We start from the raw sequence: 26,149 nt of genomic DNA on the forward strand, positions 1-26,149 counted from the left end.
AGTACATAACACCTTCCTTTACTTTGCGAACGCAACACCACACCAAATTCCAGCGTCCATTTCCAATAAAACTTTATTATTTAAACAAACAATTTCAGATCCACACAGCAAGCGTGAAAGACAGTCTAAGCGCATATTTCCTAGATACTAATAAAGTGCAAGAAGGCATGAGCTCAGTAGGCACGGGAATGAGGAAGGCAAAAAAAGGGGTTTTTTTCTACAAGGTTTTGTATTACTTCCCAGCCATTCCTCAGCTGGGAAAAGGAGGAGGAGGAGCTTATCGTTGCTAATTAGGAGAGGAAAAGCCCTCATCTCAGGATATTGCCAGGAAATAATTGCCACCAGCGTTTCTGCTCTAGTGTTTCACACTTTTTCTACATAATGCCAAGTTCACAGGTAGAAGTTGTTCCGACGTGCAGGAATGAGTAAAGTAGGAAGTCCCGCCCGAGAGAATAAGGCAGGAAGTAGGAAGTGCCGCTCCGAAGAAGTGTTCAAGACCCCGGATGGGTCTGTACCACAAGCAGGTCAGCAGCCCCCAAAATCAGAGGGACAGGACAGGTGATTTCAGCATTCAGGTGCCCAGAAGCATCCCATTTCCCAGCGGAGCCATCCGAAACGACTTGGGGTGCTTGTACCACGGGAGGAGAGACTGCAGCCGAAGCAAATATCTGCTCCATCTGTGAGCGGAGAAGACGGGGAAAGCAACCACTGAAATGACTCCAGAAATTTTGAACGACTGCATAGGCCGCTCACCGTTCGGACCAGTGTCCTTCCCATCACTCGCTTCTAAAAACCCGCCGCCGTTTCCCAACACGTCTTGCGCCACGATTGACTGGGCAGGCTGGTCCTGAATCCCGTTCCGCTCCAACTTCTGCCTACTACCCATGCTGTGATTTCCTCCAAATATGACTTATCCACCTCCCAGATGGATAGTCTGTTCCATCTACCCAGCTTGCATCTCTGCTGTGATTTCCCCATGCGCTACGCAGAATGCACCTCTGCCCTCAACGCTTAGAAAACTGACAGAATAAATAGGTTTACTTCGGCGTCCGGTGCCCCCTCACCTGCACTCGCAATGTGTTTCTGCCCTTCTCCCTAGCACTGTTAGCCCAAAATGCATTTATTTCTTACATTCTCTGCATGGCATGTCTTGTGTCTCCACCCTTGGGAGGCTTCTTCCCAACCAATAATAATAATAATAATAATAATAATAATATATTTATATCCTGCCCATCTGGCTGGGTTTCCCCAGCCACTCTGGGCGACTCACAATCGAGTGTTAAAAACAATACAGCATTAAATATTAAAAACTTCCCTAAACAGGGCTGCCTTCAGATGTCTTTTAAAGAGAAGATAGCTGCTTATTTCCTTCACATCTGAAGGGAGGGCGTTCCACAGGGCGGGTGCCACCACCGAGAAGGCCCTCTGTCTGGTTCCCTGTAACCTCACTTCTAGCAATGAGGGAACCGCCAGAAGGCCCTCGGCGCTGGACCTCAGTGTCCGGGCTGAACGATGGGGGTGGAAACGCTCCTTCAGGTATACAGGACCGAGGCCGTTTAGGGCTTTAAAGGTCAGCGCCAACACTTTGAACTGAACAATGCGCGTTCGCCTTGCCGACGCTTAATGACTCTCACCTGGATGACGATTCTCTTGCTGTCCACGCAGTCTTGCCCCAATTCCTCCCCGACACAGAGAGTGACTTGGTGCTCAGGTTTAGGCCCACGGCCCAGGTAGTATTCCTGCAGTGCTGTTTGTGGAAAATGAAAAGAGAGCAGCGTGATACAGTGGGAAGTACCAGAACCAAATCGGGCTTTGTCAAATGAATACGGCAATAGACATCCTGCCTCCAGAGGCGTAGGAAGGTCAGGCGGTACCCGGTGTGGAAAATTTCTTGTCACCCCCCCAAAAAAAATTGATTTCCTTTTTTGCCTGCAAAAATAGTTTTACGTTATTTCTTATTTTCTTACAAAGGAATGTGGATTATGGGCCTCTGATAACAAGGAGGTGACCGTGGACAGATACTTAAATATACAGGATGGATTGTGTTTTGGCTCCACTGAATTGAAATTTCAGCCTTCACAACATATGAAAACGGCCAAGTAAACAGTTATTCTCGTGGAGGAGGGTCAAGATATTCACTGAAATGGAAGTTCAGATATAGCTATATCTATGTCTCAATTATCAGATGTCTTCTAAAAGTCAGGTAGTTGCTTATCTCCTTGACATCTGATGGCGTTCCACAGGGTGGGTGCCACCACCGGGAAGGCCCTCTGCCTGGTTCCCTGTAGCCTCACTTCTCGCAGGGAGGGAACCACCAGAAGGCCCTCAGAGCTGGACCTCAGTGTCCGGGCTGAACAATAGGGGTGGAGACGCTCCTTCAGGTACCCCTTGCAGACGACCGCCGGGCCTGGAGACAGGCCGTCAGGTCGTGCATCCATACAGCAGTGACCAGAGGAGGAATGACCCCAGGAGGAGAAGAAACACCGGGGTGCATCTGCTGCCGCAGCACAACCGGACGTCTTCCTCTGCCCCAGCTGCAACAAAACATGTCTCGCCTGTATCGGCCTCTACGGCCACAGCAGGCGCTGCGACTCTCCAATGGTGTGACTTCACCCCATAGCTGTCAACCGTCTCTTATTTGCCGGGAAACTCCCTTATCCCAGCACCGTGTCCTGCTGCTGTCCCTTATTGATGATGTCCCTTAAATTTCCCGGGTTTCAAAGGAAGCAGCTCCTCTCTCTCCCTCCCTGCCGGCCAGGGAGGAGGGAGGCTCCAACTCTGTTGCTTGGCTGTGTTGCTCACCCAGTAAGGAGTCTAAGAACGACTGGGGGGTGGCGCTTGCATGCCTTGTGCCAATCAAATCGGCCACGTTGCCTGGGGACTCGCCTTTGCTCAGCGCTTCCCAGCGGAGAGGTGACGGTGGTTTTCCTTGCTGCATCCCCTTTGCCGGGTTGCTGCGCTGTGGGAACCACCGCTTGAGGCTTCGTTTGGCTGCTGGCTGGGCTTTCTGCCTTTGGCTGGGAGGGGCTCAGAAGTTGAACATACCTGTGCCCAGAAAATCCCTTATTTTGGCTGCTGATCCCTTATTTTTGAGGCTGCTGGTCCCTGATTTTCAAATCTGTAAGTTGACAGCTATGGCACTGAACTTCACCCCCAAAGGCGCACTCCTCTGTCGTCTCCCGAGACATATGGAGCACCTTCTGCAAGAGCAGAGGTGGGGAAGCCATGTCCCTCCAGGCCGTGGGTCTCCAGACCCCATCAGCCCCAGGGAGATGGGGGTCAGGGGTGCTGCAACACAGCAACACCCGCTGTGGCCTTCTTGCCAGTCGCCTTTGGCCATAGCTGTCAACTTACAGATTTGAAAATCAGGGACCAGCAGCCTCAAAAATAAGGGATCAGCAGCCAAAATAAGGGATTTTCTGGGCACAGGTATGTTCAACTTCTGAGCCCCTCCGAGCCAAAGGCAGAAAGCCCAACCAGCAGCCAAACGAAGCCTCAAGCGGTGGTTCCCACAGCGCAGCAACACGGCAAAGGGGATGCAGCAAGGAAAACCACCGTCACCTCTCCGCTGGGAAGCGCTGAGCAAAGGCGAGTCCCCAGGCAACGTGGCCGATTTGATTGGCACAAGGCATGCAAGCTCCACCCCCAGTCGTTCTTAGACTCCTTATTGGGTGAGCAAAGCAGCCAAGCAACACAGTTGGAGCCTCCCTCCTCCCTGGCCGGCAGGCAGGGAGGGAGAGGAGCTGCTTCCTTGGAAACCCGGGAAATTTAAGGGACATCATCAATAAGGGACAGCAGCGGGACATGGCGCTGGGATAAGGGAGTTTCCCGCCAAATAAGGGACAGTTGACAGCTATGCCTTTGGCTCAGCCTCACCTGACTTAAATGCCTTGGTGCTGAACAACTGAAGGAAGGCGTTGCTGGGCAGCTTCCGGTGGGGCTGGGTGCCCCCTGGACCATGCAAGAAGATGCTGGCTCGGCCCCGGCACTGCACGAAAATCCCCTCCGCGTTGCTAGCCGCCATGACGCCCTTCTCCAGGTCCTTCAGCAGCCGGCGGACGTCGGCCTCCTGGGCGTCCTCGAGACTGGAGGAGGGCGGCAGCACAACCCGGAGCATGTTGTGGTCGGACGTTCCCAGAGGGGCTGCAGCAGAAGTGACCAGGAACTCTCCCTCTGGCAGCAAATCTTTCTTGACCAACCTGCCGCCGTAGGAGACAGACAGGATGACGAAGAAGTTCCCTGGACAGCCTGGGAGACGAGAAGAAGGAAATTGAGAGGGTTACCTACTGCCTCTCTGGACATGATGCGTACAATTAATAAGGATAATTAGAGCCGTTATAGGGGGTTTTTTGGTGGGGGGGTCAGTCTGTATGATATCCCCGGGGCCTTTCCCGGCCTGTTCGTATGAGGGTAGAATCTGTAAGAGGATAATAATAATAATAATAATAATAATAATAATAATAATAATATTTATACCCCACTCATCTGGCTGGGTTTCCCCAGCCACTCTGGGCGGCTCCCAATAGAATATTAAAAACACGATAAAACATCAAACATTAAAAGCTTCCCTAGGGCTGCCTTCAGATGTCTTCTAAAAGTCAGATAATTGTTTGTTTCCTTGACATCTGATTGGGGGGTGTTCCACAGGGCGGGTGCCACCACCCAGAAGGCCCTCTGCCTGGTTCCCTCTAACCTCGTTTCTCACAGGGAGGGAACCGCCAGAAGGCCCTTGGAGCTGGACCTCAGTGTCCAGGATGAACGATGGGGCTGGAGACGCTCCTTCAGGTATACTGGGCCAAGGCCGTTTAGGGCTTTCAAGGTCAGCACCAACACTTTGAATTGTGCTTGAAACATCCTGGGAGCCAATGTAGGTCTTTCAGGACCGGTGTTATGTGGTCTCGCCGGCCGCTCCCAGTCACCAGTCTGGCTGTCGCATTCTGGATTAGTTGCTGTTTCCGAGTCACCTTCAAAGGTAGCCCCACGTAGAGCGCATTGCAGTAGTCCAAGCGGGAGATAACCAGAGCGTGCACCACTCTGGTGAGACAGTCTGCGGGCAGGTAGGGTCTCATCCTGCGTACCAGATGGAGCTGGTAGACAGCTGCCCTGGACACAGAATTGACCTGCACCTCCATAGACAGCTGTGAGTCCAGAATGACTCCCAGGCTGCGCACCTGGTCCTTCAGGGCACAGTTACCCCATTCAGGACCAGGGAAGTCCTCCACACCCGCCCACCCCCTGTCCCTAAAAACAGTACTCATCTCACTGAAGGGGACTGCCCACATCATTTGCATAGCCCCGCCTCCAATAAAAGCAGGAGGAGTTAACCTCTGACACACTGAAGTAAAATATTATTTATCGCTTAGATTCAGAGACCGTCGCAGGCATGGCCAAACTCAGCCCTCCAGATATTTTGGGACCACAATTTTCATCATCCCTGACCACTGGTCCTGTTAGGTAGGGATGATGGGAGTTGTAGTCCCAAAACATCTGGAGGGCCAGGTTTGGCCATGCCTGGAAGTCTATTGCAGCAGTTCTCAACCTGTGGGTCCCCAGATGTTGTTGGACTACAACTCCCATCATCCCTGAGCTCGGGCCTTGCTAGCTAGGGGTGATGGGAGTTGTAGTTCAACAACATCTGGGGACCCACAGGTTGAGAAAGGCTGCTCTGTTCTCTCTTAGCAGCGACTCCAGGGCTGCTGCAGCAGAATATCATTTTAAAAAACAATTATCAACATTTTTAAAAGCACAGGGAATTGAAGGAGCGGCTGATATTGCATACAATGTGATTATTACAAGAACGGAGCCCTGTGCCTTCTTTATAGACCCTTCCCAAGGCAGCTGCACAGCTAAGACACTAGCTTCCGTCATCTCACCTCTAACAGTCTCTGAAATGGGCACAGCTTGGTCAGGTTCTGGCTTCTGGTGGAAGGCAGCAATCTCATTCACAGCCAGCGCTAGTGTGGAGAAGCAGAAAAGGGAGAGGAAATGAGGAACCAGCCTTTCCACAGAATAAAGGAATCATTTCCTAAGACATTAACTCAAAAATGGTATTTCCCATGCCGAGATGCCCACACCACGGGGATGGGAGCGTTCAATGGCCCCCAGTTGGCACATTTTTCTGGAATCAACGGCAGAGTCTATTTGGGGGCCTGGAATAACTACAGATTCCTTGTACCACAAGGACTGGGAGACAGAATTACTTGAGAAATGGACACATGTTTAAGATTATGTAGAAATCGTTTGCTTTTGGCAAATGTGGCATTATTTGTTATTTTTACGAACAAAGGAAAATGGCTAGCACTTCTTTGCCTGTGGGTTTTTATGAACAAGGAGGAAAAAAAGATTTAAAATTATAATGGTCTTAGTACCTTGACAGCCCACAACAGTGCCTCTGTACTTGATATCACGTATTTCCCCAAGATTATATATTCCTTCATACCTGCTCTGATTATTGCTTGCTTGTGTGTTTTTGGTTTTTTTTTTTTAGCATTTTCAAATTTGAGAGAGAAGCAAGCTTTGTTGAAACTGCAACATTTAATAAAAATGTGAGGGGTGGTGGAAATATTTGGAAAAAGTAGAATGTTAACGAGGAAGAGAATGCCTGTAGTCTGATGTACACCACAGCCAGTTCCCCGTACGCACATGGAATTAAGACAGCAGCAATGAGGGCTAGCACCTTAGAAATGAACAAACGGCGCCATAATCCGTTGCCTATCTTTCTGGACCTTCTGCAATTAATTTGCAAGAAGACCAGGGAAAGGAGGGGGGAAAGTAAGTCAATCTGTAAACCCTATTCTATAATTTCTGTTGCCAGGAGCTGGGAACTGCGATACCTATTAAACTCAATTTCTCTCCCCCAGGGGACTCTGGGAACTGTAGCTCTGTGAGCACCCTGAACAAACTACAGCTCCCAGAATTCTCCGGGGGGAGCTGTTTAAAGTGGTACAAACATTGCATTAAATGTGTGCTTCTTTGGTGCATCAAACATTTCGGCACACTGTTTTCTTTCCACGGAGCGAGAGGCCGAACGTCTTCTCTCGGTTCGAGCAAACACTTATTATTTTCCAGGAAGCAGGTCGGAAGAGATCTCCTGTTCTGTGAGGTTTTGTTAAGAACAGATCACTTCCTTGAGGGGGGCGGGAAACAAGGGGGATGTGCCCCTGTGTGGGTGAACAGGGAGAGAAATGGGGGTCTCCTCGCGCCATGATCAGAGCCACAAAACAGAGGGAAATGCGAATTGCCTCACCTGACTCCATGGACTCAGGTTTCATCTCCCCCTTTGGGATGACCAAAGCGGCGAATGCGTTTGGGGCCTGGCTAGCGATGGCTTCGAACGTGGAGCTGGATTCCTGGAGGGGGTAGAAGAGATATTAGTGTGTGTTCATACAAAGGCTCCACGCACGCCGCACTGTGGTATACAGTGGTACCTTGGTTCTCAAACTTAATCCGTTCCGGAAGTCCGTTCCAAAACCAAAGCGTTCCAAAACCAAGCCGCGCTTTCCCACAGAAAGTAATGCAAAGTGGATCAATTCGTTCCGGACGTTGGAAAACAGCCCGTAAAACAGCAATTTAACATGAATTTCACTATCAAACGAGACCATTGATCCATAAAATGAAAGTAATACAGTGGTACCTCGGGTTAAGTACTTAATTCGTTCCAGAGGTCCGTTCTTAGCCTGAAACTGTTCTTAACCTGAAGCACCACTTTAGCTAATGGGGCCTCCTGCTGCCGCCGTGCGATTTCTGTTCTCATCCTGAAGCAAAGTTCTTAACCCGAGGTGCTATTTCTGGGTTAGAGGAGTCTGTAACCTGAAGCGCCTGTAACCTGAAGCGTATGTAACCCGAGGTACCACTGTACTGCAGTCACACAATCAATCAGTCAGTAGCTGAACTGGGTTCCACACAGTCGCAAAAACAGAACAAAAAGAGCCGCAAAAACAAAAAGACAAAATAAATAGCAAAAACAGACAGACCTCGGTGTAACACTCAAAAGGGAAGTGTGGCACTCAAATTGGATGCGTAACACTCAAAACAGAGCATGTTCGGCTTCTGAAAAAAGTTCGCAAACCAGAACACTTACTTCCAGGTTTGCAGTGTTTGGGTTCCAAGTTGTTTGAGAACCAAGGTACCACTGTATTGCTCCCCTGTCCTTTTTAATACAGACCCAAGCACCCCACTAATACCACAATTTGCTTCAAGCAGGGGGATGCAGAACGCCGGGGGGGGGTCTATAATCTAGCTGCCCCTATATCGATGCAGCAGTTTCCAGCTCCTCTCTTCCGAAATATTGCTGATACATTTTATAAAGGCCTGCTTCCGATGTTCCTGTCACGTCTAATCTTTTCATATCTCCCGGAATAGCTCCGTCAGCAGAGCACAGGGCTTTTTTGATCTCAGGGTCACGGGTTTGAGCCCCACGTCGTGCAAATGATTCCTGTGTGGCTGGGGTTGGGCTGGATGAAGTCCCACTCTATAATTCTATGATCTTGCGCTCAAAGTGCTGGCCGGGGCTTAAGGGAATTGCAAGTTGGCAAAGGCTCACCTAAGAGAATAGGTGAAATAAAGGGTGTGTGTGAAGATTGCGAATGGGGGAGAGTGGGATAGCAGCCAGGAAGTTAAAAATAAAAATAATGAGATTTTGCTTCAGTGGAAATGGCGGAGGGGGGAAATTGATCAGAGGAGACCCTGCTGGAAGTCTGAGGGGTACAAACCTCTGGGAGGCAATTTTTTTGGGGGGGGGGGTTGTGGCACTAATCCCCCATCAAAACCCTCCAGAAACAGATTTGGGAGGTTTTAAACTTCGAATGGAAATTCCTTCATTTGCCAAGGCTTACTTTGATATTCTCACTGACTGCATTATTCTAAATGACAGAATTTCTGCAATGTGGGTTTAAAAAAATAAATAAAAGATTTTGATATGCAATATTTTATTGTGTTCATGGCCTTTTGTTCCCTTCCGCTTGTCACCGCTGCGAACCACTTTTTGGGGGGGAAGGTCTGCAGTTTGGAGCACAGAGCCTCTACTCTGCACGCGGCACGTTCCGCGTTCGAATCCTGGTGGCATCTCCAGATGCCAGCGTTCCTATTGCTTCTCATCCTTTTGCTTCTTTTGGCACTCACCATCTTGTAGACGGCGGCTGGAGGCTGAGGGAGGCTGCTATCAGGATCACCGTTCTCCTTCTCTGAGGACCCGTTGGAAGATTCTGCCCTGGGCGCTTTTGTCTTCCTTGGTTTGGGCTGGGTCCCTTGAAATCGATTTAAATCACTAGTCAGTAAGACTTGACTTAAGTCTTTTTTCTCACAGAAAGACTCTTTCTTGCCGTTATCATCTTAATATTTACAACCAGATGAATGTTTCATTTTTGGAATAATAAATTTCCAGAGTAGTTTTTACAGTTACATCAAAAATCACTGATCTGGTTATACTACTGGAAATACACAGACAGATAATAATGAAATTATTGTGAGGGTTAATAAGTTAATCCACCCTGTTGGGAACTGTAGTTCGATAAAGGTGCTGAGAATTCTTAGGGGTGAGGAGATTTCACCCCTCCCATATCCAAGAATCTGCTGATGTTCTCTGCTGATTCTCCAGAGAGGAGGGGGCGGTTTCTGCTCTCTACTTATTCCGCTCCAGCCTCACATCAAAGAGAGAGAGAGAGACTGAGTGTTAGAGATTGTGTGTATAGATAAGGTTGCTGCTAAGAGCAGCTGCAGACACTCAGTGCAGTTCAGCATTTTCGTTTAGACCTCATTTAGCTCTGTATATAGTTGTGTATTATAGTTGTAGTTAGAATAAAGAAGATATTCTACAGAGCTGCTCTCCGAGTCGTTTATGCTCTTCTATACTCTGCTGTGCGACGACTGTCTTCTTGTTGGGGTGAATCCGGTGCTCACAGCTCTAAGCTGTGAGTCCACAGCACTTTGACCTGTTCCTGTGCAGAAGGTGGTCTCTGGAAGTGCTACCCAGCTTGCCTAGCCCAGTCGGGGCTGACGTGGATGAGTCCAGTTGGTGGCACTGGCTCAAGGGCGATGCAGACAAGGGGACCCCCATTCCCTTCAGAGTGCTAAAACTCCCATCGTTCCCTGGGAAGAGGGTTCGGTTGTTAAACCTCTCCGGGGAGGGACCCCCACTTTAGACGGCGTATGAATTTCCTTCCTCTGAGAAAAGGTGGGCTTATATGGGGCGCGCCCTCACATTACCCCAGAGGGAAAAACAGTTTTTTGGGGCGCAGGATGTATAGAAACTTGAAGGATGTGGGGGAAATGGAGGCCAACGTCCTTACCAAGGCCCTGCTCAGGCAGCGGCACCAGGCGGTACACCTTGTAGGGCTCTGCGGTTCCCAGCTTGGAGCGTTCCGGCACCTCCTCGAACTCGGGACTCTTGGAGAAAGCGCAGCGGATGCGCGTCTTCCATGTGGCAGGGTCGAGGGGCTCACCCGGCCTGTACTTTCCTTTAAAGACGGCCCAGGCCTGGGGAAGAGACAGAGACGCAGGGTCAAGCCTTGCAACTGCATCTCAACCACAACGCTCCTCTGCAGCCCAGACTTTTCCCTGAGATACTGCTTTTCTACCTGCGGGGATTCCCCCCAACCCCCGCCATGATGGGAGCACGCCCCATCGCAGTCCAAAACAGAGCAGGCAGGACGTAGGTTTGCAACCTCGGCAAGAATGGCGACTCAGAAGCGTGATATTTTGCAGTGCTTTGGCCATAGCTGTCAAGTTACAGATTTGAAAATAATAATAATAATAATAATAATAATAATAATAATAATAATAATAATTTATAAGGGACCAGCAGCCTCGAAAATAAGGGATTAGCAGCCAAAATAAGGGATTTTCCAAGCACAGGTATGTTCAACTTCTGAGCCCCTCCGAGCCAAAGGCAGAAAGCCCAGCCAGCAGCCAAACGAAGCCTCAAGCGGTGGTTCCCACAACGCAGCAACACGGCAAAGGGGATTCAGCAAGGAAAACCACCGTCCCCTCTCCGCTGGGAAGCGCTGAGCAAAGGCGAGTCCCCAGGCAATGCGGCCGATTTGATCGGCACAAGGCATGCAAGCTCCACCCCCCAGTCGTTCTTAGGCTCCTTATTGGGTGAGCAACGCAGCCAAGCAACACAGTTGTAGCCTCCCTCCTCCCTGGCCGGCAGGGAGGGAGGGAGAGGAGCTGCTTCCTTTGAAACCCGGGAAATTTAAGGGACATCATCAATAAGGGACAGCAGCGGGACATGGCGCTGGGATAAGGGAGTTTCCTGCCAAATAAGGGACGGTTGACAGCTATGCACAAAATCAATAAATAGATTGACAAATGAACCAGGAAGAAGGGGAGGCAGAACGTCGCAAACGCTTCTGAACGATCTTCACACTGCCGGCAAGTCTCTGCTTTTCCCACTAATGCTGCCCCAGAATCCCAGAGCTGCAGGACAGGGAGGGACCCTCAAAGGTCATCCAGCTCAACCCGTCGAAACGCAGGTACAGTACCTTGAAAAAGCCAGCGTCCTCCTCGTGCCGAAATTCCTGCTTCCCCGCGTGTTTCCACGGGATGCGGAACATGGTCTTGTGGGGAGGGTCGTCCCAGACCACCCCCGGGAACTGACCGCTTTCCACCTGCTCCACGGTCCACTGGCGCAGCTTGCGCGTCCTTCGAACCCCGCGCCGAGACGTCGCCATCCTTGACAGGGGGGGGGGTGAGATAGAATACAGAGATCAGCCACAGGTGGGGAGGAGGGATCGCCTGGAAGGTGTGAGGAGAGAGTCTAATTATGATACTTCGTTTGGAAAAAATTAAAGGGTTGGGGCAGGGGGCAGCAAACTTTTTCAACAGGGGGCCGGTCCACTGTCCCTCAGACCTTGTGGGGGGCCGGACTATATTTTGAAGGAAAAAAATGAATGAATCCCTATGCCCCACAAATAACCCAGAGATGCATTTTAAATAAAAGCACACATTCTACTCATGTAAAAACACGCTGATTCCCGAACCGTCCGCGGGCCGGATTTAGAAGGCGAATGGGCCGGATCCGGCCCCCGGGCCTTAGTTTGCCTACCCATGGGTTGGGACGGGCTTCCTCAACCTTGGCCCTCCAGATGTTTTTGGCCTACAACTCCCATGATCCCTAGCTAGCAGGACCAGTGGTCAGGGATGATGGGAATTGTAGTCTCAAAACATCTGGAGGGCCGAGGAAGCCTGGGTTGGGGGATCTTTTGGAATCCTTATTGGGTCCCACCACTGCGTACCTGGCTTTGGCTAGTGGGTGGGGCAGCCGCCTGCCAACTGCCTGATATCACAAGTCCCACCCACCTACTTTAACCTGCCCCTCTTAATGGCACCATTTTGAAATTCGGAAAATGGCCTTTATGGAAGAAGGTACGTTGTCCCAGCAAGATGAGCAGGCCTAAAGTATCAGGAGTATCAGGAAGAGTGGAATAAATTTAATGATTATTTAGTTGAATTAACTGAAAATAGCTTGCAGATACTTAATTGGCTTAGGATTTTATTTATGTTAAGTGAGATTTAAGGATGTTAATGTTTAAGTTAAATTTCATAAGAATTGGGATTTGGAAAACCGTTAAAAGGACATGCAATGAAATTCAACCAAGGGGAAGCGAGGAAGTCATTTCACAAAGTTAATAAGTATAATTTTCAATAAGGCTATGATTTATGTTTGTTTGTCTTGTGTGCTTGTTTGTTTGTTTATAATATTGTGAAAACCAATAAAATTTTTGGAAAAAAATAAAATAAAGCCGGCTCTTGCCAAAAGTGATTTGGGGGGATGCAGGCTGTGTACACGCCGCACAAAGGATCCCACACCCAAAAAAGAGAATCATGGGAACTGTAGTTTGCTGCGGGTGCTGGGAATTGTAGCTCTGCAAAGAGCTCTGGGAACGGAGCGCAAGAATCGAGGCTCGTAAAAAACAATTGGCACTTGGTCTTGGCTGACAAACCCACGCAACACTGTAATGCGATATGTGGCAAAACCCACAAAGACACTTTCGAGGCCTATTGTTTCGTATTTACTGTGTGTTAACTCTGTAAGCGCCCCGGCCCCCTGCAGCCGACGACTCTTTCCGGCTGCGTGGCTACACTTGTAATACCAAAACCGCTTTTGTGCCCATTGACTGACACCCTTGGTTTTTCCTCGTACTGTTTTGTGTCATTTTGAATGGGGTGGGTGGGACAAAAACCAGCGGGTGCAAACTTCTGCTACAAGGAAGTCTGATCGTTGAAAATAAAGTTTAAAAAGGCTTCTGTGAGCTTTCGAAGAGGAGATGCCTGTTTGGGGAAAAAGGGCATCTGTAAAAGCAGAAGAGAGAAAGGAAAAAATGGCAAAGGGTCAGTTCCATAGCTGAAGATCTGGGCAGCGAAGGAACATCTCAGACGTGGCCTTTGACCCTCGGTTCTCAGCCTGTGGGTTGGAATACAACTCCCATCATCCCTGAGCTCTGGCCTCGCTAGCTAGAGGGGATGGGAGTTGTAGATGGGAGTTGTAGTCCAGCCACATTTTGTTAGACTACAACTCCCATCATCCCTGAGCTCTGGCCTCGCTAGCTAGAGGGGATGGGAGTTGTAGATGGGAGTTGTAGTCCAACCAGATGTTGTTAAACTACAACTCCCATCATCCCTGAGCTCTGGCCTTGCTAGCTGGAGGGGATGGGAGTTGTAGACGGGAGTTGTAGTCCAGCCACATTTTGTTAGACTACAACTCCCATCATCCCTGAGCTCTGGCCTCGCTAGCTGGAGGGGATGGGAGTTGTAGTCCAACCAGATGTTGCTAGACTACAACTCCCATCGTCCCTGAGCTCTGGCCTTGCTAGCTAGAGGGGATGGGAGTTGTAGTTCAACATCTGGGGACCCCCAGGTTGAGAAAGGCTGCTCTGGATGTTGCTGTACTACAACTCCCATGATCCTTGCGCCGCTGGCCACGCTCGCTGGGGCTGATGGGGCCTTGCCACGGGTTGGACCAGAACAAGGCTGCTTTCCTGCAGTCCTCCGTAAGTTGGAAAACATCTCAGAAACAGAGGCACACACACTCGAAAACAGCTTCCCTTACACTGCACAGACAATTTGCAATTATCGTCTTATCGTGCGCGGCCGTGGCTTCTGGAAAAGAAAGCGTGTCCGTCGGGTGGGAAACAAACCTTTTTGTTATTACATTAACAACGTCAAATTGCAGAATGAAATATTGCAGCAAGGCGGGACGATAGCAGAAAGGGGAAAGTAAATGGATCCTGGCAGCCGCCTTAATAATAATTCTGGCACACTCGCCCAGTTTGCTACCGTCCTAAGGGAGGCTGACTGGTTGCTGTCGATAGCTGGCCTCCTAGGAGGCTGGGAAATCACCGAAACTCTCACCGCCAACACCCCAAGCTAAAGGATAATGTGATCCGGGCGGCTGGGAGGGTGAATTGCGACGGCGGCTTGAGGCAGACTGAGAGAGGGGCTTTGTAAACATCGAAATTTAGAAAGCGGCCCTATACTGGGTCAGATTGGTTATCTACCAGGCTCAGAATTTCTGCCTACACTGACTGGCAGAAACGGCATTTCAGGCACGGCGTTTCTCGAACCCGGGACCTTCTGCATGCAAGGCAGGTGCTACTACAGTGGTACCTCAGGTTACATACGCTTCAGGTTACATACGCTTCAGGTTACAGACTCCGCTAACCCAGAAATAGTGCTTCAGGTTAAGAACTTTGCTTCAGGATGAGAACAGAAATCGTGCTCCAGCGGCGCGGCAGCAGCAGGAGGCCCCATTAGCTAAAGTGGTGCTTCAGGTTAAGAACAGTTTCAGGTTAAGAACGGACTTCCGGAACGAATTAAGTACTTAACCTGAGGTACCACTGTACCTCTGCACTGCAACCTTTTCGCTTTGTCCCTGGAGGCCAGAAGGACGAGCATCTGGGAGCATGCACCCATCTAGGCTCAACCTGTACATTTGTAAATAGACATAACAATATTGTGTTTTCCTAGTGTCAGAGAGAGATATAAATAGTGCTATTGTCCCTCACAACAGCAGCCCAGGCCTAATCCCTATGTATATTTTGGGAAATCGTGATTCTGCCTAAATCTACAACCCTGTGCTCCTCAAACTGCAGTCCTCCAGATGCTTTTGGATCTTTCACCTCCCTAAAATTAGAGATTCCCTAGGCAATCGAAGAAGCTCCCCGTTTCGTCTTCAAAGGGGCTTGCTTCAGAGTAGACCAGAGTAGGTAAAGGTAAAGGTAAAGGGACCCCTGACCATTAGGTCCAGTCGTGGCCGACTCTGGGGTTGCGGCGCTCATCTCGCTTTACTGGCCGAGGGAGCTTCCAGGTCATGTGGCCAGCATGACTAAGCCGCTTCTGGCGAACCAGAGCAGCGCACGGAAACGCCGTTTACCTTCCCGCTGGAGTGGTACCTATTTATCTACTTGCACTTTGACGTGCTTTTGAACTGCTAGGTTGGCAGGAGCAGGGACCAAGCAACGGGAGCTCACCCCGTCGCGGGGATTCGAACCGCCGACCTTCTGATCGGCAAGTCCTCGGCTCTGTGGTTTAACCCACAGCGCCACCCACGTCCCTAGACCAACGTAGGACCAGTCCGCAAATCTACAAAAGTTTGCTCGGATAATGCGGACAACACCAGATCCTTTGGGATCTGCGATTACACCACCGCCATCCCGTCCCCCAGGTTTACACGCACGCACACACCATTTAATAATAATATCGCACCACTTTAGGCCTGTTTAATGGTGCGGGTTTTTTTTAATCTGCTTTCTGTAGCCGGGGAGAACGAGAGACATAGGAAAGCCCCCCCCCCCCCGGGGAAGGACAAAACAGCCAAGGAAAATAAGAGACTAGAGCATATTAGTATTGCAGGAAAGAAACAAGTTGCGCGCATTAAAAAGGAAATAGAGAAGGAAGCAGTTAGCATGAGAGAGATGCAAACAGGAAACTAAGGCAGGGTGGTGCAATGGTTCGAGCGTCGGACTAAGGCCTGGGAGACAAAAGTTCAAATCCTCCCTCAGGCATGGAGCTCAGTGGAGCCAGTCGCCGCCTCTCAGCCTAAACTACCTCGCAGGGGCGTTGTAAGGGCAAAAGGGAGGAGGGAGAGGAGGACCACGTGAACCACCTTCAGCTTCTAGCAGGAAAGGTGGGGTGGAAATTTGGAAAAGAAAAGGGAAACCGCGTTAAAGCGAGGACATCAAAGAATCTTCCAACATGCATCACCTTCTTGCGCAACGGTCTGGAGTCGTGCAGCACTATAGATTTCTTCTAAACGGCCATTTTGTGCAGGTAGCTTGTCTGAACATCTGGATGGCATATATTGAATTTTATTGTTGTGAGGGGTTTTTTTGGGGGGTAGCCTGAGTCCCTCCTAATTCCTGGATCCGGCAACGATTCAATGGCTGGAATAGCGAGGGGGGGAGTTTCTGAGTAAGGGCTTGCTAAGTATGGCACCTTAAGGGAACAAAGGAAGTGGCTCTGTGCCACAGGGCGAACGGATTGGTCCCCCTCTCTCAACTGTCTGTTACTTAGAAAGGCAAAAGCCAGAGTTGTGCTAGAAGGCAGCTGGCCAGCTGAGAGAGAGAGAGCCATCAATGCCTGATCTCTGCTGGGATCCAAGGCTGTTGAAGCAAGATCCTCTGGGATCCGCCAGGGCTGTGAACCCCTCCATCGTAGGCTCAGGTTGTATATATATGTGTACCTGGAACCCCCGGATTCTTGCACCTCTCAGAGACTGGGGTGGCGTGCGACAACATGTTTAAATTAAGATAGATGGATCACTGGCTATTTATTGCCTTTTCACAGAACCATAGAGTTGGAAGGGAACCCAGGGGGTCATCTAGTCCAACCCCTGGCAGTGCAGGAATATTTTGCCCGAAGTAGGATTCGAACTCTGCACCCTGAGATTAAGAGACTGGGCTGACAGCAGAGGGTGTCCTTCTCTATTATCCCTTCATCCCCCCCTCTCTTTTTCCTTATTCTTCCTTGGTTAGTTTTGTTAATAAAAACAATAGTTTTGAAAACAAAGAGATTCTTGCAACACCATAAGGACAGGGCAAACCCGAGCGCCTTCCCTTGCCCGGAAAGCTTCGCTGAACTCAATTAACAGCGGCGCGCAGGATTGCTCAGTACTGCAAAGGCAATCCAGACCTCGCCTCCCAAGGAATTTAAAAGTTGGCCACGGCTCCCGTTAAGCCCCGTCGATTGCAATGGGCCTCCTTGAAAGTAAGACAAATAATCAAATCAAATCAAATCGGCTCCAACGCCCGGATTACGGCACGATCAGTAACAATAATAGCAAGAATAATGGTTATTATATAATGCACTTTTAGGTGCTGCAAAGACTCTCTTATCTGCAGCAGCGGAGGAGCGAGGAAGGCTGCGATCCTCCGACAGCACTTTTGCACGGGAGTAAAGCCCCACTGGACTCCACGGGGGCTTACTCCCGAGTAAACGCGCTCGGGGAGGCGGCAGGAGAAAATTAAGGCAGGAAAGTTGAATGATAAAGGAAAGGAAAATATTATTTTTTATATACATATATAACGTGATATATATATATGTCCCACCTCTGATCTCCAAGTCTCCCTCCTGCAGCGAAGTCCTCTTCGCAAAACACACCGAGCAGCGCTTCTCCCTTCCAGCTGAGCTGGACTTCGCCACGCCCACTCTGGGCTTCGCCACGCCTCCTTTCCTTCTGCCCCGCCCTCCCTCGCCCATTTCTCCCGGCTCCGCTGCTTTTCCCGTAAATCACGTGACTGCCGCCTCCGCCTCCAGGGGGCAGCAGAGAGGAGGGCGCGCCGGTTTCAGGCTCCGCCGCCGCCAAAATAAACGGGGAAAGCAGATATAGTTGATCTCTGGGAGAGATCTCTATTTATCGAGAGACGCGTAGATCCACGAGAGAGGGAACATGCACACCCCCAAATTTTAAAAGCACCCATAAATAGGTAAAACAATAACTAAAATGGTGTTGGATTGGAAATAAGTGGTATTAGCAACAAAGTTAATAAGAATATGCAAAAATGAATTGACAATGGATGAAAATACTGAGTTATAAAATGTTAAGTTATAGAGATAAGATAAATGAAAGAGGGTAAGGATTTGCTGATTTGATTATTTAAATGGGAATACAAGAAGGGGAGGTGTGAGGAAGTCAAAGAAACAAGCAAATGAGTTTTAAGTTATGAAAAATAATTGTTTTTAATTTTTCTTATTTTTTCTGTATGTTTACTTTTTTTTATATTTTTGTATATTTGTATATTTTTTGTATATTTGTCTTTGTAAAATCTTAATAAATATTTCTTTTAAAAAAAACAAATTTTAAAAGCACCCTTACAGCAAATGACTCCCCCTGTTCCAGAAAAATGAATAAATTGTGTGGGAACTATAGTTCACCCCACCCAGTTAGGATCCTCAGCACCTCTGACAAACTACAGCTCCCAGGATTATGGGGGGAGAGAGATCTGTTTTAAATGCATGGCGGTTGGTGAAGTTTGCATGCTTCAAAGTTCATCCCCACCCCGAAAAAAGAATGCTGGGAACTGTAGTTTCAGTTGAGGGTGCTGGGAATTGTCGCCCTGTGAGAGGCAAACCTTCCTAATGCCACATTGAAACTGCGCTGCTGCAGTAATGTGGCGGTTTTAATGTACGGTCGTCTCTGAATTTTAATGACTGCTAAAGCACTCTGGGAATTGTAGCTCAGCACCTGTAACAAAACTACAGTTCCCAGGATTCTATGCGGGGCAGGATCCATAGCTCTTTAATGTTGTATAACATTGCTTCGAATGTCTTGCGGCCAAAGTTAGTGGCCACCCCAACAGCTTGTGGTAGGGAATTGCACCAGTTAACATCGTGTGTGTACAGGTGAAACTCGGAAAATTAGAATATGATGGAAAAGTAACTGATGCAAAAGGGACCCAAACCAAGTACTGCATGCTTCTACTTCTCAGAGGTCCAATATTGCTCTATTTGCAATCCTTCTTTTGCTGATTTCATTTAATATTCTAATTTTCTAAGATTGCTAATCTGGGGTTTTCATTAGCTGTACGCCATGATCATCACAATTATAACAAATAAAGGCTTGACATATCTCGCTTTGCATGTCATGAGTCTATCTCATATTAGTTTCACCTTTTAAGTTGAATTACTGAAATAAATGAACTTTTCCACGATATTCTAATTTTCCGAGTTGCACCTGTAGATTTGTGTGTGTGTGAATAAGTTCTGCTTTTTGTCTCCCTTTACTCTTCCAACATTGATCTTCACTGGATGACCCCACTGAATCTCAAAACTATGAGAGAAAAATATCTCTCTAGCCACTTTCACTACACCAAATTTTATATCCCTCTGTCATGTCCCCCCCCCCTTAAATGCATCTTTCCTAAGCCTCCATACACACTGTACATTGAAAGCATGTAACTCCCGCCAAAGAATCTTGGGAACTGTAGTTCGATATGGGTGCTGGGAATTGTAGAGGGGCAAATGACAGTTCCCACATTATTTTTTTTTTGAGGGGGGGAGCCATGTGCCTTAAACGTATTTGAAGTAATAATTTGTGTGTTTAGTTTATTGTCTTTCTTGTGTGTTTTGTTTTTGCTTTTCCGTCTGTGAAAAATGTGAAAAATCAATAAAATTTTAGGGGGGAAAAATGTATTTAGCTTTAGCTAAAAAGTGCCAAATGTTATCATCTTTCCTCAGGGAGGAACTGCTTCCAGCCCCTTGATCAATTTGTAGCTCTGTACCATTCCCAGCTCTGTGATATCTGAACCCTTTCCAGCTCTGTAATATCCTTACTGAAGTGCGGCAACCAGAGTGAGACCGTTTCCCGCCCGAGACTGTCCTGTTCTTAAGGGACCCTCCTGCCGAATACCAAACTGACCCTCTAGAAACACAGGACGGAGCTTCCTCGAGCGTCGGGGGCCAATAAATAGTGAAATATACCTCCCCTGTCAGAGACAGTGCTTCTGAAAATCAGTTGCTGTCTCAGAGGGAGAGACAGACCAGTTCCGTCAGGCGCCTCCTGTCCCTGAACTGTGCCGGCTGCCCTTTATAAGAATGGTTGTTTTAAGAATCGGGGACCAAGTTTGATTTGTTTTCCTCTTCCCTCCCTGTCCGTTTTTCCTTGTGTGTCGTGGTTTCTCAGATTTTCATCGACCCTCTTGTCTCAACTGACTGTGTGTAAGCTGCTCTGGGACATAGCTGTCAACTTTTCCCTTTTCTGGCGAGGAATCCTATTTGGAATAAGGGAATTTCCCTTAAAAAAGGGAAACATTGACAGCTATGCTCTGGGAGCCTCATTTTGGCCGAAAAGCGACGTACAAATGCTATAAAGCAGGCATGTCCAACAGGTCGATCACGATCTATCGGTCGCTTGTGGGGCGATCCTGAGCGATCATCCCAAGAAATTAAAAAAACACCTCAACAACTTTGGTTCCCCTTAAAAAAAAAGGAAGTGTTAGAAAAAGTTTAAACTAAGATATAGAAAAATATTAATAAGAAACTGTATTAAAAAATTGAATGCAAAATAGTACAATGGGTTTAGTCGAGAGTTTATTTTCTTTTACTATTTTTTATTCTGTATGTAATTAAGTTCTTTTTTTCTTTTGGAATGCTTGTACTGTATGTTTGTTTTGTGTGTATTTTAAGATTACTATTGTTTTAATAAACTTTATTAAACAAGAAAATCAGCTCAACAACTTTGCCTCCCCCAAAAACAGCTCAACAAGTTTGCCTGGCAAGGACAATGGGTCTATCACAGCCAGAATTTGAATACTGTGAGTAGATTGCTGTCTTTTGAGAGTTGGGTGTGCTGCTCTAAAGGAATAGTAAATACAGACCACAAGACGCACCTAGTTTTTGGAGGAGGAAAACAAGAAAAAAGAATATTCTGAATCTCAGGAGCCAGAACAGCAAGAGGGATCGCTATGCAGTGAAAGCAGCAATCCCTCTTGCTGTTCTGGCTTCTGGGATAGCTGCGCGGCCTGCACTCGCTCCATAAGACGCACACACATTTCCTCTTACTTTTTAGGAGGGAAAAAGTGAGTCTTATAGAGCAAAAAATACGGTACATAAACTACGGGAACTGGGAAAGCATTAAAGATGGGACCGAGAAGGGCAGTGCCCGCATCCGCAAAAAAAAAGGAGCATCACACTGTGATTGTTCTTTTAAAACACAGAACGGTTTATTCGGAGTCGCGACGGGGAGAGAAGGAAAGAATGGGAAGGGGGTCGGGTCTCAAGACCAATGAGACGTGGCCGGTCCCATCCCTGAGCAGTAGGAAGACAGCGTTGAGAAAGGCACCTCGGAAACTCCAAATAAAAAGACTTTTAAGAAATATTAACATTGCTCCTCCTGCCCTGCCCTGCGAGGAGGCTTTTCCAGAAGACGCAAGGCCTGCTTTCGCTCAGCTTTCCCCAGACAAACTCTCCGCAACAGGGAGCCAGACTGCAGCCGCGCGCCTCCCGAGTCCTCTCAGCGCCGGCGAGGGCCGCCTACTTCCTCCGGCGCGGGATTTGGGGCCCCAGAGGCTCCTGATCCATCAGAATCTGTAGCAGGTTGGAAACAAAAGGGAGGGGAGGTTAGGTAAAGGCTCTTCTAAGTTCGACTTGGCAATTCTTCCCTGAAAAGGCTAATTTATGGTGCAACTTGTCTGGGAAAATTAATGAGCAAACGCTTAGATTTTATTTCATCGGAACTGAGAAACATGGCGTCTGCCACCCGAGGAGGACTTTTGGATCAGCGTGTGAGGATTTATTGCAAACAAAAGACTTACCAGCTTTAAAAAAAGGGAGAGCCTTACAAAGTTCACACAGAAGCATAGTATTGGCTTACTTTAGCTCGCCTGTGGAAACAACTCAGAGGCTATTAAGAAGAAAAAGGATAACAACAAGAAGATTGAAAGATGGGACTGGTGAACACTAAAAGCAGCAGAAATATGAGATGATTGGACCCTACTGAACTCAAAGCACGGGAACCCCCAACAAAAATTTATAATTTGGCAAAATATTTGGACTTTATGGTATTGGTAAAATTTGGAATAATTAATGTGATATGATTGGATTGTTAAATGGAAAACTTAATAAAAATTATTATACAAAAAAAAGGTAAAGGAGCCCCTAAGTTGTGGGGCTCCCTCCCCCCAGAGGTGGGTCAGGAACCTTGGCGACGCAGGTCTCACCCTATGCTGGCGCCCAAGCTCTTTGCCCTGGCCTTTGGCGCTTTAGATGTACCGGGTTCGAGTTCATGGCATAACGATTAGTAACTAAAGTCGATTGGGACCAGTTCCCCTCTGAGATTGCCGAAACCCCAATATTCCCCCTCGACTGCTTCGATCTGCAGAACCAGCAACTGCCGCACAATACCTCATTTGTAAGAAATTGATTTCATGTGTGGCAGCTGGAACTCCCTGCCTGTTGATATTTCTGCACTGCAGCGGGTTGGACTAGATGACCCCCAGGTCCCTTTCCAACTTTTTTTTTTGGGGGGGGGTAATTCTAATATATTTTTATGAAAGATTTCTTGGTTTACAAAAGTATGCGCAATTTTTCTTTTTTCAAGTTACATTTTCTACAGATCAGTTTCGTTTGTTGAGATATTAGTGTTACGTTAGGAAGAGAAGGGGGAACGAGGTGGAGGGGGGAACGGTGGGTGGGGTGGGGTGGCAATGCTTCTATTCTACTTAGTGTAGTTTTGCGTCAGCGTCACTTGTGTGGGTTCTCTCTACTATTTGCTCCCTTTCCTTTGGTGCAGAGAGAGGTTGGAGTTGACCTAGGGTGTGGTTGGCTGTCTTTGTTCGGCTGTACTGAAATTTGTTCTCATGTGCAAGTGGGGTGTGTGTGTGTGTCTGTGTGTGTGTGTGTGTTATTGGGTCAGGTCAGACAGACTGATCTGAATGCTGTTGGCGGGTTCTTGTCGTTGTCTTGTTGGCCAGCTCTGCATTTCTATAAGTCTATGACATCACGAAGACGCCATCACTGCGTCACTTTCTCAGCGCCTGCTAAAAACCTTTTCGTTTAGACTAGCCTACCTAGACACGTAAGGGACACGGGTGGCGCTGTGGGTTAAACCACAGAGCCTAGGACTTGCTGATCAGAAGGTCGCCGGTTCGAATCCCCGCGACGGGGTGAGCTCCCATTGCTCGGTCCCTGCTCCTGTCAACCTAGCAGTTCAAAAGCACCTCAAAGTGCAAGTAGATAAATAGGTACCGCTCCGGTGGGAAGGTAAGCGGCATTTCCGTGTGCTGCTCTGGTTCGCCAAAAGCGGCTTAGTCATGCTGGTCACATGACCAGGAAGGTGTACGCCGGCTCCCTCGGCCAATAAAGCGAGATGAGCGCCGCAACCCCAGAGTCGACCATGAGTGGACCTAATGGTTAGGGGTCCATTTACCTTTTACCTAGACACGTAGAATGCTTAAGTGTGTTTTAATCTGCTTTTACCTTGTCGTGGATCTTATTTATTTTTTATTCTTTGGAATATCTTAAATAGTTGGCTCATAAATATTTTTGCTGATAGTTTTATTCTTTTTCTAAATGGCATTGAGGTTTGTTTTCTTTTTATATCCCTGAGATTAAGTGTCTACCAACTGAGCTGGAACAGTCTCCCTTGGGATGTGGTGGTCTCTCCTTCCTTGGAGGTTTTCAATTACCGTATTTTTCGCTCTATAGGACACACTTTTCCCCCTCCAAAAATGAAGGGGAAATGTGTGTGCGTCCTATGGAGCGAATGCAGGCTTTCGCTGAAGCCTGGAGAGCGAGAGGGGTCAGTGCGCACCCCTCTCTCTCCCCGGGCTTCAGGCAGCTATCCACAAGCTTTGGGAGCCCAGCGGGAACTCCCGCCAGGCTCCCAAAGCTTGTGGATAGCTGCCTGAAGCCCGGGGAGAGAGAGGGGTGCGCACTGACTTGCGCCCAAGGCTTGCTCCCAAGGCTTGCGGATAGCAGCCGGCAGCCCGAAGCTGTTCTAGCTTCGGGGTGGCTGCGCAAAGCCTCCGCAGGGCAGCGGGATGAAGGCACCCCATTGCCCTGCGGAGGCTACAAAGGATGTCCCTGAAGCCTCAAGCCTTTGGAGTGCAACTGCGCTCCAAAGACTTCAGGGATCTTTGAGGCTGGCGGTGGGGGGAAGCAGCGCTTCCCCCCACCGCCAGCCCCACTAGCTCGGGGGGCAGTGGCAAGGCTGTGCGCAGCCTTTGCGCTGTTCCCCGCCCTGCTCTTGAACGCACCTTGTTTTAGAGGAGGAGAACAAGAAATTTTTTTTTTTCCTGTTCTCCCCCTCCTACGGTCCGGTGCGTCCTATAGAGTGAAAAATACGGTAATAATAACAATTAATAAAACCATAACAATTATTATTTTCATTTATTCTCTATACCCCACCCATCTGCTTGGGTTTCCCCAGCCACTCTGGGCGGCTCCCAACAGAATATTAAAAACACAATAAAACATCAAACATTAAAAACTTCCCTAAACAGGGTTGCCTTCATACGTTTTTAAGCAGAGGTTGGACGGCCATCTGCCATGGATGATCTACAGTGGTACCTCGGGTTAAGAACTTAATTCATTCCGGAGGTCCATTCTTAACCTGAAACTGTTCTTAACCTGAGGTACCACTTTAGCTAATGGGGCCTCCCACTGCCGCCCCGGGATTTCTGTTCTCATCCTGAAGCAAAGTTCTTAACCTGAGGTACTATTTCTGGGTTAGCGGAGTGTGTAACCTGAAGCGTATGTAACCCGAGGTACCACTGTAGTAGAGATTCCTGCACTGCAAGAGGTTGGCCTAGAATAACCTGGATGTTCCTTCCAACCCTACAATTCTGATAATCAAGTGGGATATAATTTTACAAATACAGTGGTACCTCGGGTTACATACGCTTCAGGTTACATACGCTTCAGGTTACAGACTCCGCTAACCCAGAAATAGTGCTTCAGGTTAAGAACTGTGCTTCAGGATAAGAACAGAAATCGTGCTCTGGCGGCGCGGCTGCAGCAGGAGGCCCCATTAGCTAAAGTGGTGCTTCAGGTTAAGAACAGCTTCAGGTTAAGAACGGACCTCAGGAACGAATTAAGTACTTAACCCACTGAAATAAAAATAAGTCAGTTACAACATGAAAGGAATTCTCAAGCTTTTCCCAGCACAAACTCCAGGGACCCCCACCCCTCCCAACCTCAGATAATTTCCTTTCACCTTGACCAAACGCCCTCGATAAGCTTCGTCATCCTCGGCCGGCGCCCGAGGTGGCAGCATCGCAGCAGGGGAGTGTCGCCGGCAGACATTCTCCACTTCTTGCAAGGTGTAGAGGACAGCTGGGTCCAGGGAGTGGCTGTTGATGAGGCTGACCAGGTACTCCTTGTAGTGTGCCCTAGGAGCAGGGGGGACGTCAATCACTGCGGCGCTCCGGCCACCTTAACGCCGCACAATAAATCGGCCCCTTTCTCTCTGCCACGCCACCCCTCCGTGTCCACCCCTCCAAGTCTCTCGGCGATCACGTAACACGGGAACTGGGAACGTCAATGCTTACGACCTTCTCTATCTGGCCCCGAGAGCTTCCCCCCCATGTCACACCGCCTCGCTTTGGGCCCAAAGTGTGAATTAATCTGTCCGTGGGCCTGTGGCAAGTCCTCTCACTCGCCCAGACGGAGGATAAGAGACGGACGTTGTTGGCATCCGTCTGTCTCGAGAGACAGTGGATGGCGCCTCTGGGGGTGAAGTCAAAATATAATAATAAATATTTAGCAAAGTATTGGAAGACACAAGAACTACCCACGCTGGAAGAGTGGCAGACGAAGGTGATAGACTATATGGGACTGGCTGAGATATCTGGCAGAATCCGTGACCAAGGGAAAGAGACGGTGGAAGAAGATTGGAAGAAATTTAAAATTTATCTTAAGAACTGTTGTAAAATTAATGAGTGTTAAAATGTTATGGGTAATGTAAATCAGAATTGCAGTGACAAATAATTGGGTAAGAGAAAAAGGATTAAAGAAAGTGAATTATAAGTAATTGAAATTAGGAGTTGCTGGGAAAATTTAAAACAGGGATGCAGAAAAGGGAGGCATGGGGAAGTCGTTGAAACAAGGTTTAAGAAAAAGAGGATATGAAATTATACGTGTTTGCATGTTTGTTTGTTTGTGTACTGTCAGCTGTGTTGTGTTTTGATATATGTTGGAAAATCAATAAAAAATTATA

General features: G+C 48.3%; 2 protein-coding genes across 3 annotated transcripts in view; both read right to left on the minus strand.

Moving 5' to 3' along the window:
- Positions 1-55: 55 nt before the first annotated feature.
- On the minus strand, positions 56-17,650 carry IRF9 (interferon regulatory factor 9). Its single transcript, XM_083581078.1, is given in 10 exon segments — positions 56-578; positions 581-677; positions 1,635-1,747; positions 3,877-4,248; positions 5,874-5,954; positions 7,247-7,349; positions 9,121-9,245; positions 10,287-10,473; positions 11,481-11,670; positions 17,544-17,650. Coding segments are annotated over 9 exon segments (1,281 nt in total). The 5' UTR covers position 11,670; positions 17,544-17,650; the 3' UTR covers positions 56-564.
- A 3,480-nt stretch (positions 17,651-21,130) lies between these two features.
- RNF31 (ring finger protein 31) overlaps positions 21,131-26,149 on the minus strand; it is a 38,369-nt gene continuing 33,350 nt past the window's right edge. For both annotated transcript variants that reach the window (XM_083580830.1, XM_083580831.1), the window contains exons 21-22: positions 25,148-25,322; positions 21,131-21,519 (exon numbers count right to left, since the gene is read on the minus strand). In XM_083580830.1, the coding sequence (XP_083436956.1) occupies positions 21,466-21,519; positions 25,148-25,322 (229 nt within the window). In that variant the 3' untranslated portion in view covers positions 21,131-21,465. The remainder of the gene's footprint in view (positions 21,520-25,147; positions 25,323-26,149) is intronic.

This window comes from Podarcis filfolensis (assembly GCF_964270895.1).
Source record: "Podarcis filfolensis genome assembly, chromosome: 13".
Taxonomy (NCBI): domain Eukaryota; kingdom Metazoa; phylum Chordata; class Lepidosauria; order Squamata; family Lacertidae; genus Podarcis; species Podarcis filfolensis.